This window comes from Actinia tenebrosa, unplaced genomic scaffold (assembly GCF_029948245.1).
Source record: "Actinia tenebrosa isolate PJP-AT-01 unplaced genomic scaffold, QUT_ActTen_1.0 PGA_scaffold0__85_contigs__length_37466705, whole genome shotgun sequence".
NCBI lineage: Eukaryota > Metazoa > Cnidaria > Anthozoa > Actiniaria > Actiniidae > Actinia > Actinia tenebrosa.
In genome coordinates, this window is record NW_028292569.1 from 17,888,031 (window position 1) to 17,897,795 (window position 9,765).

At 36.5% G+C, this 9,765-nt stretch overlaps 2 protein-coding genes across 2 annotated transcripts; both read left to right on the forward strand.

Annotated features, from left to right (window-relative positions):
- The first annotated feature begins 560 nt into the window (after nt 1–560).
- Nucleotides 561–4,703, forward strand: LOC116288238 (programmed cell death protein 6). The gene is made up of 4 exons (XM_031695005.2): nt 561–666; nt 1,211–1,429; nt 1,723–1,924; nt 2,764–4,703. Exons 1-4 carry the CDS (start codon nt 585–587, stop codon nt 2,930–2,932), a joined length of 672 nt encoding a protein of 223 aa, XP_031550865.2. The 5' UTR covers nt 561–584; the 3' UTR covers nt 2,933–4,703.
- A 2,365-nt stretch (nt 4,704–7,068) lies between these two features.
- On the forward strand, nt 7,069–9,540 carry LOC116288226 (chromatin accessibility complex protein 1). Its single transcript, XM_031694993.2, has 4 exons — nt 7,069–7,218; nt 7,528–7,606; nt 8,183–8,224; nt 8,864–9,540. The coding sequence occupies exons 1-4, from the start codon at nt 7,075–7,077 to the stop codon at nt 8,965–8,967; spliced, it is 369 nt and encodes a 122-aa protein (XP_031550853.1). The 5' UTR covers nt 7,069–7,074; the 3' UTR covers nt 8,968–9,540.
- Nucleotides 9,541–9,765: the final 225 nt, after the last annotated feature.

Below are 9,765 nucleotides of genomic sequence, written 5' to 3' on the forward strand. Positions count from 1 at the left end.
TTTAGTCGCCCGGGACCCTGGCGCAAGATGCCAGAATATAAACAATAAAAGACAAATATCATTTATTATAACATTAGTGAAATCAATAGAAATCGGAAATGGAAAAGGTATTGTAACAAGATTTTTAATCCCTCCCTCCCTCCCTCCCTTCCGCCTTCCTTCCTTCCTTCCTTCCTCCCTCCCTCTGCCCTTCTTTTTTTCTTTCCTTTCTTCCTTATATACATTCTTTTGTTCTTCGTTTTTTCTTTCTTTCGTGCATTTTCTATTTTTTCTTCTTTCTTTCTTCCTTTTTTCTTCCATTCTTTCTTTTTCTCAGATTCGTGCATTTTCTATTTTTTATCTTTTTTCTTTCTTTCTTTCTTCTTTTTTTCTTTCATTCTTTCTTTTTCTCAGATTTAATTTCAAACGTTCGAGATGACAAGCCATAATACAAACCCACAAGGTCCTCACAAGGCGGCTTGCAAGAAAATGATGTTGAAGTCACGCCCAAATCAGCTTGTGCAGATAAATTCAACTCGGGCTCCCTGTGTTCAGTTGACCCAGAAGCCTTTTCAAGTATATTTGGGTGTAATAAATAAATCAAGATGGCGGGTTATCCAGGAGGGTATGGACGAGGATATGGGCCACCACCGGCACAGTCTGGATATCAATATATTGGACAACCAGGTACCCTAGTACATGCCACATTCGTCCTATATGCATTATTTATTAAATTCAAAACGAATTACGAAAGCAAATATTGCACATCTTTGTCAAGCACAGGGCGACCGATGTTGTGTTTGACCTTTCTCTTGTCACTACCTACTTGCCCCTAATTTATAAGAAAGAATATCCTATTGGCAAGGGTTATGTTATGCTTTATCGCTTTAATTTTGAGAACAGTTATCCATCATCATTACATATACTAAGAATCCTGAAAACTTATTTTCGACAACAGAAAATGATTATGCCTAAAAAGTAGGCGCTTTCTTTTTCCCTATATTCTCTCTCCCCTTTCGTCTTTCTCCCCAGCACTAAGCGCCTCTGGAACCAGGGAATATCGGATGTGGATATGCCTTAAATTATTTTATTAGTAATTTCTTTATTGTCTCTAACCTCTTGTCCCTAATCCTCCTAAAAAATCCTCAGTAAATAATGTCAAACCAGTCGCTATATATGCCTAAGGTAGGTAACTTGTTTAAGAGTAATTAATGGTTTCTTTGTCTGCTAGGTTATGGAGGAGCTCCTGCAGGTTACCACCCTCAACAAAGTTATCCCTCAGCTCCAGGCTATGGAGGTGCCCCTCCTGGAACTGATCCTACATTATGGAACTGGTTCATTACCGTAGATGCTGATAGATCAGGACAAATCTCCAGTAATGAACTGCAGCAAGCATTGACTAATGGAAATTGGTCACACTTCAATCCAGAAACCTGCCGATTGATGATTAGTATGTCAGACTATACCATAGCTGTGAAATTTAACCTTCTAATTTTTATGTTGAAAAAGCAAGCTCGTGATTAAAGATGGGAGAGAATAATAAATTCTACATGCACATGATGCAGAGTCTGAGAATCAAACTGGTGACCCCAGATGTTAGCGGCACGTGCAATATTGCTGCACCACTCTTCATTCCCAAAGCAAAGTCTTGCTGTTATAAAAATTTTTTTTATCTAGTGACATTTTTTCAAGTGTTATTTTTGGTTTTTGAATTATATTTTGTCGTCAATGTTTTTTTACTAGGCATGTTTGACAGGGATCAGTCTGGTACCATCAATTTCCAGGAATTCCAGCAACTGTGGACCTACATCCAGCAGTGGAAGGGAGTGTTTGATAGATATGACCGGGATAGATCTGGCCAGATAGAAAGTCATGAGCTTCATACTGCACTAGTGGATATGGGCTTCAACTTATCTGTCTCCTTTATACAGCTTGTCATCTCAAGGTAATTTTTCCCCTTTCCCCTATTTTTAGTCAACCAATCACAAAGTAGATTGATTGAACATGGAGCCAATTAGGATAGCGCAAAATGAAGAGTTATGTTTACCTCAGCCAATCACAATATTTTCTTCACACAAGTTGTTGATAACATCTACAGTCTAGGCTTCATTGCTTGCCCCTGATTGACTTATTGGAATGCTTTGTTTTATTCTACTTTATGATTCTGTTAACTATGTAAAATAGATCCATGAGGTGTGTCCATAGTATTGCCTCACTTAAGATATAATTTCTTTAGTATTCATGGTTCTGACTCGGACAATATTGAACCAATAGCTGTTGCAGCATTTTTACCAATGGAATCAAAGTCTTGACTTAGAGTATTACAAGGATTACGAGAGCATTTTATAGAGCATTTTCCCCTAGGAAACTGAATTCTTTCTCATATATAAATTAGATTAGACCAGATTCAATTGTTCCTGGCTCCTGTCATGGCTGCCATCATGTGATGGTGCAATGCCTCTATTAAATACACAGGACAGTGAAAGATTGAAACAAATTTTTCACTATCTGAGTTTTAAATCCAGGGATATTCTAGTGAATTTGTTGAGCTTTTGGGACATAGCAACAGTAACTAAGGGTCACCTTCCCTCGTGGACACCTTTATACAGTATCATGGACAGATATTTAGGTCCTGGCAAACTCCCCATACATTCTTTGTTTAAGGACATTCTCCATATTAAGGACATTTCTATTACAGAAACTTTTTCTGGCTCTTTAGTGACCCATATATGTAGGTTCCATTGTAGTATGACTCTTTATTTAGTTTGTCTTCATTTTCAACAGGTTTGATGTCCAAGCTCGTAGAAGTCTTAAGTTTGATAATTTTATTCAGTGCTGTGTCATGCTTAGGCTATTGACAGATGCCTTTAAGGCACGAGACACAAGCATGAGTGGCAGCATTACAGTAAGCTATAATGACTTCATGGAGATGGTCCTCCTTAACAAACCTTGAATTTCATGCTACATGTAAACTACTAATGTGAAGGAAAAATGTTTTGTTATAATATTATTAATTGTTGATATAATAGAGAAAATTAATGTTCAATTCACAGGGGTCCATGCACCTGGCCTCTAGCACTACAGGTTATAATAGCAGGGGTGTGTCCAATCATGAGGGGTGTCACTTCACAGTACTCAGAAACTTATAAGGAAGTTGAAACATGTAACACTATAACGATTCTCCGGAATATTCACATATGCAAATTAGGAGTTTTGTTACCATATTCGGAATTTTGATCTTGTTTTCAAGATGGCCGCTTCTCTTACATAAAACTTCTAGCTGAATTTCCTGACCTTCAGAGGAGATTTACTGAATTTTTCAATCAAAAATTTGGGGTATTTGTCTTTAATTTAGTTCTCAGAAGTTTTGAAGCAAGAGGATGTGATTTACTGGAAAAAAATTGTCAAAAAAAATTGAATATTCCAGTGCATTGTACAAAGAAATGTATGACTGTTACAAGTTTCAACCCCCTTTTGAGTTTCTATGCAGTACTCTCAACAAATCATCCCTTCCTTCCTATACAAATGTCCTTAGGCTTGTTGCTTCCTGTCTCATGAAGGGAGAAGCCACTACTTGTTTATGATGGCAATTAGAACAACTCTTCCTCACTCACCTCTCTACTCAACACATGTACACTACAAATAAACTTCTAATGGAAAGAGGGCATCAGGCACCCTTGTACTCTTCCATGACACACCTAAGGTGCATACTGTTGTACGTCATTGTTTCTTGTAAATATGTAATGAGAAGATTTAGAGATGTAGATGAGATAGTGAATTAATGTTATCCAGTACAGTACACTCAGCTACCCATCTCCTCTTTACCTCCACCTTTCAGGTTATTGCTAGACTAATAAATAGCGCAGCGCAACCGTGGCGTCATAAAAACGAAGACAAAGGCAAAATTCGGACAAACAAACTTACAAGTTTACTTTCAGCAGATAATTTTCACAGCTGATCGCAGTGGATCTTAGTTTACATGGGTCATTATTGTAACTTTAAGTAACAATGATAAAATTGGTCGTATAATCCTCGTAGTGGTTAAACAGAATGCAATGTTTGTCTGGATCTTTAAGCTATTTTTAGAATCAGTGCGCTGCGCTATTGACAGGGCTAAAAATAATGGACAGTCAGTCACTTGTTGTGATGACTGGCAAAATTAGTTTTAGTTGTGCCATAACTCATTGAACATTAAAGCAAAGACTTTACCAGACAAGTTCCAATTCTGGCCAGACTGTCCAATGACTAGCAGTTATTTTAAGCCCTGAATTGACACCAAATATTCGCCTAATTTGACAAGAAACATATAGTGATATTCACTGATAACAAACATTTAGGTCAGGAATCTTTTCTCATCCAAATTTGCCAACCATTAAAACGAAAGATCTCCTTGTTTCAGAAGCCAAAAGATCTCTGGTTGGCACATTAATATCAATACACTGTGTGTGTTGCAGTGCAAATTTTACTATACAATCAAAATTGCAACAATATTCAAAATTTTAATGTTCTATTTGGTAGTTATGATAGCGAGGTCAAACTACTAGTAAACAAACAAATGCCATCAAGTTATTTTGACCATTTTTCAACTACATCACTCTCAAAATCTAACTTAACCCTTTGTTGCATGGTTAATCGTATCCATGATGTAAAATTAAGTTGTCAATCGATTCTGATATGTCAATGTAAATAAAAATAAAAAGTTTGTTTTAATAGCAATCAACAAATCTGTGGTACAACCTGATTTTAATAAGTTAGCCAAAGTGGTAAACTATACACTAAATACTCTATTTTACAGTTCCGTTCAGTGACCACGAATAATAGTTCCAAAGTCAAGGCTGGAGTTGCCGTGCAAATCAAAACTATACTTTTTATTATGTGCGGCAACTCCAACCTCGGCTTGGAACTATTATTCGTGGTCACTGAACGGAACTGTACAATGGAGTATTGAAATATTGTGACCAATTTGAATATAAACTGTTGCGACTGACTAGCCTCTCATACATGTGAAAACTCTTTTATGTTTCCACGTGAACACGTGGCTAGTCAGTGTAGAACAATAGCTATTCAAATTGGTAGCCATATTTCAATTCTGCATATTTTCAGGGGGCTAGCAAATTCACTGAAAAACAAAGTGTGACAAGGAATGTTTCTTTAATGTGTCCACCATTCCTTGCATAAAAAAATCTATTATCAATGCAAAGTGCTGTATTTGTCCATAAAACTACAACGATAAAAGAAATGAGTTCACAGTACTGGTGGCCATGCCATTATTGTAACAGTACTGTGTCCAACATTTTCATTGATTGACTAGTTATATAGCATACTCTGATCAGTTGATCAAAGTATATCATCAATAAGCCCTTTGCAGGTACAATCACGTGTCTATACTGGAGAGCAAAAGTTTTGTTTTCATTGTAAATTGATGATTCTTTTTAGCTACTTGTAAAGAACTGAATGAAACAATGTGTAACCAGTGTGTTACGAAATGTAGTTTTATTACAATCTCTAGAAACAGGTTAAAAATTTGTTTGATTGCCAGTAAATTTCACCCATGGCAATCAAAATGTTCATTCATTTGCTCTCAGTAAATTAATCATGCAAGCCAGTACAGTAATGTCCTGCATCTCAAGATCCAAATATCTATAAAACTTTCCTAGTGTGTTTCAAGTGTCCTATGACATACAACATCCATTGAAGTAACACTAAAATCTTATCCTGGATATCTTGAACCCCTGTTATTTTGAACCTCTTTAGCTAGTCCAAGTACTGTAGGTTTAAGATAATGGGAATCCAATCGAAATGTGTACGTGTAACATACCATTTAAATGTCAAATGTGCTGTTAATGGATGGTAAGCTGAATCACAGGAAGAAGGGCGACAAAAAACAGTGATGACAACAAATATTTTGGTCTATTTGATATGTATCACTGGCAGCCACCTTGACATCATGGGTGGTAAGTCAATTACTAGGAGTGGGTTCTGGGAATCTCTGGCAATGATTCCATTCAAACAGATTAATGTCATGCTGAATTGAAACAGGATGTCTCCACCCTTTGCTAAAGTACCTGTGCAGGGGCAGCAACTGCACAGGCTTGCAATATAATAGTGGTTTTGGAGTGCCAGCAATGCTTTCTTTATAGGCTTGATACAAACGACTCGTAAACGAGGGCTAGAACTGAGATCATAGTTTAACCCTGATCTGTTCAGAAGCAAGTAAACAGGTGTTGCAGTTGGACCAAGAAGAGAGTTGTCAAAAAACTGATTATGACATTGAGAGCTGACTCATAAAACTTCACTTTTGGAGTAAGAAAGAGTAAAAATGTCAGCTATTTTGTTGGATCTTTCATTTCCACCTCGAAACTCAACACGTCAGTGGCTCTCAACATTGCTTCAGGTAAAGGCCCAATAGGTGTCTGTAAGTCTGAAACTATCAAGTTCTCAAAATCAATGTCGGTAGCTCTGAACACGGCTGTCACATTTGTTCTTTCATGCATGTGGAATTTAGCTGGCTTGTTGTAAATAGACTTCAGTGAAATTAGGAATTTTTCCCTAAGTTCTGATCTTGCCTCTTGCTCTCTCGTATTTTTATTTTCTGGTTGGTCGTTGTGCCCTCTTGTTTCCAGAGAGGTGACGTTTGTTCCAGACATCTGATGAAACTTCTGTAAAATATTTTATGTAGTTTGTGAAACTGCTTGGATCTGTTATTCACTGATTTCTTCTAAACCCACTCCCTGTAACATCATAAGTTATTATATAATAACTGTTAGCAAATATGAATTTCTCGAACAATAGTCTAATATGCTGCCCTCAGACTTTTCCAGTTTGTCTCTCGTCACTCAAACCACAGGAAGCCCATCCCATTTCAGAAATTCAAGTCATAATATCATATCCCTCCTAAAGAAAACATTAATAAGCATAACAAATCTCAAATGACCATAAAACCCTTTTTCCTATTTAGTCTAATTCGAAATTTAGGAGTTTTTAAATTACTGTAAGAAAAACGATGCTTAAATGTTTTACGGACTGGGTTACCTGTGTTAGAGTGAGGAATATACCGCTGTCCTAATATCTCGTAGGCTCCAAAGAGTTTCCAAGATGGCGGACGAGCAGCAGAGTCCAAGTGAAAAAGATGGAAAATTAAACCAATTACCACTGTCTAAGATCAAAACTATTATGAAAAGCTCCCCTGATCTAGTTAATGTCAGTCAGGATTCAGTGTTTTTGATAACCAAGGCTACGGTAAGTGAGAAAGAGTGCGTGAAAACTTCAAAGTTTGGCAAGCATGTGTTGTGGCGGGAAATTTGGACCTTGACTTCTTAATTCTTTTCTTTCCATCTATGACTTGTAATTTGGTTTTGGCGTGCTTGTATATCACAATTGCTAAGGAAGACCAGGGATTTAGGTTCTTAATAACACAGGTCTCCTAAGAAAAAAAGAAAGCAATTTTGTAAAGAGGTTCCCTTGTTAAAATTGAATTACCTAAAAAGTACTGACAAACATGGATGATTTCTTTTGGCTGCTTTTCCTTATGTTAAGTTTATCTTGCAGGAGCTTTTTGTTCACCATTTAACAGAAGCTGCTCTTAAAAGAGGTGAAAACAAGAAACAATTAACATACAAGGCTCTGTGTAAGTAAAGAGCAGGTGCATGTTAGTCATAGCCACCATCTTGGTTGACAATAACAAAGCATTCCTCACTAGCTCCTCTTGTTAGATCAACCAAGATGGCAGCCATTCGTTGTTATTCATATCTCAAGGAATTTTGAGTCACATGGTTGCACACACTCTATATTTGAGGATGTCATCTAGTGAAAAAAATCCCCCACCCCCCTCCCCAATGGCCATGGTTCAAAGTAATTTGCTAGTCAAACACCAATGTCTCTATGAAATTGGTACTCTTGACTAATCGTATGTTAACCAATCATGGTAGAAACACAGTACAGTGTGTTGTCATCAAAGTAGACTATAATCCATGAAGCTATTTATCTTGCCCAGCCATTATTTTTAGTCCTGCTTGCACCCTTCCCTAGTGTTGAGGACACCAGAACAATCTAGAGGAAAGGATTAAGCAAATCAGATATTTCTTAAATATCCACTAGTTTAATTATTTCAATTATTTCAAAAGTAAACAATACCTTTACAGCATGCGTTTGCATGTAGAAGATGATTTAATTTGTTTTAATTGTTTCGGTTTTGGTTTTGCAGCAAACTTAGTTGATGATGAGGATAACTTGCAGTTTCTAGCAGGTATAATTATATTATAAAAAATGAATTAAACATATTGAATGAATAAGTTATCCTTGTTTTACAAGGCAACATTTAATAGCCAGTGCTTAACAAACTTGTGGTACATAAATCTCCATAATAAAACTTGCTATAAAACAATATGGATGGTATGCTCTGCTATGGCACTGTCTCCCACTGCAGGTCTTACATAGAACAACAGCCAGTCATTGGAAAATGCCCAGACACAATTAGAACTTGAATCTCTGCATTGTTGGTCATTTTGCATTTTGACTTGTAATGTTTAACCAGAAACAAAGTATGACAAAGCTGAAACTAATTTAGCCATTTATCATTACCGGCAACTGACCAGTAGTTATTCAAAGCCCAGTAACACTGTGCAGGTCATGTCTGGTGTCTCAGCTTCAGTTCTCTTCTGAACCTTATGTGTGGGTTGAGTTTTTTGTATTGTGTTCTCTCTTAGACACAAGGATTTTTCTTCACTTTTTCATCCTCTGTAAAAAAAATCATCATACAGTTGAGTGTTGTGGGTTCCCAAATGTGCTTCTCTCTACCGCTCTTAGCTTTTATATATTATATTACAGAGACATGTGCATGTATATTCCTCAAACATATCATGTGTGATCTTTTTTTTCTTGTCAGATATTGTGCCACCTAAAGTCTTATACAAGGATTACCTAGCATCACTCAAGAAGGATAAAAGTGAAGCTATTGAAGTAGATAGCTCTAGTTCAGACTCAGAATAATAACATGAAGTCATACAAGAAAGAACAAGTAAAGGTCAGACATAGCCTGTACATAATACTCTGTAATTATATCAAGTGTTAAAGAAAAAAGTCAACGTAACATACCTTCTGCCATACTGTATATCATTTTAATGGATTATGTTGATGTTAGGTAATATGCATGGTACACTGTTATGAAGTAACATATTTATTTATAGCAAAGGGAAGCAGAAAAATATTTGAATTCAACAAACATTGCAGCCATGAAAACTAGCAAAATACTGTAAACTTCACCAGTAAAACAATTATTTTCCAATGGTTGCACACAACAAGGGCAAAAAGAAAGAACACAGAGAAAGAATGATAGAAGAAAAACAGTGCATGTTTTATAATCTTGATTTCCTTTAGCAATCTTCACAAAGCCACTTCACGCAGAATCTAGGATGACTTTATTAGAACTTGGGGCATATTTTACCACTGCCAGTCTTCCACAAACTATCATCAGATTTACTCTGTCAACCTGCAAATATGTAATCAGCATTAAGCTCCTTTTTGGATGCAATATTTCTGTAATAAAATTTTTAGTACTCCTTTTACCAAACTCTAAGGGCATTGGGTATACTAGTCTGTATACCATACAAGGGCATTGGGTATACTAGTCTGTATACCATACAAGGGCATTGGGTATACTAGTCTGTATACCATACAAGGGTATTGGGTATACTAGTCTGTATACCATACAAGGGCATTGGGTATACTAGTTTGTATACCATACAAGGGCATTGGGTATACTAGTCTGTATACCATACAAGGGCATTG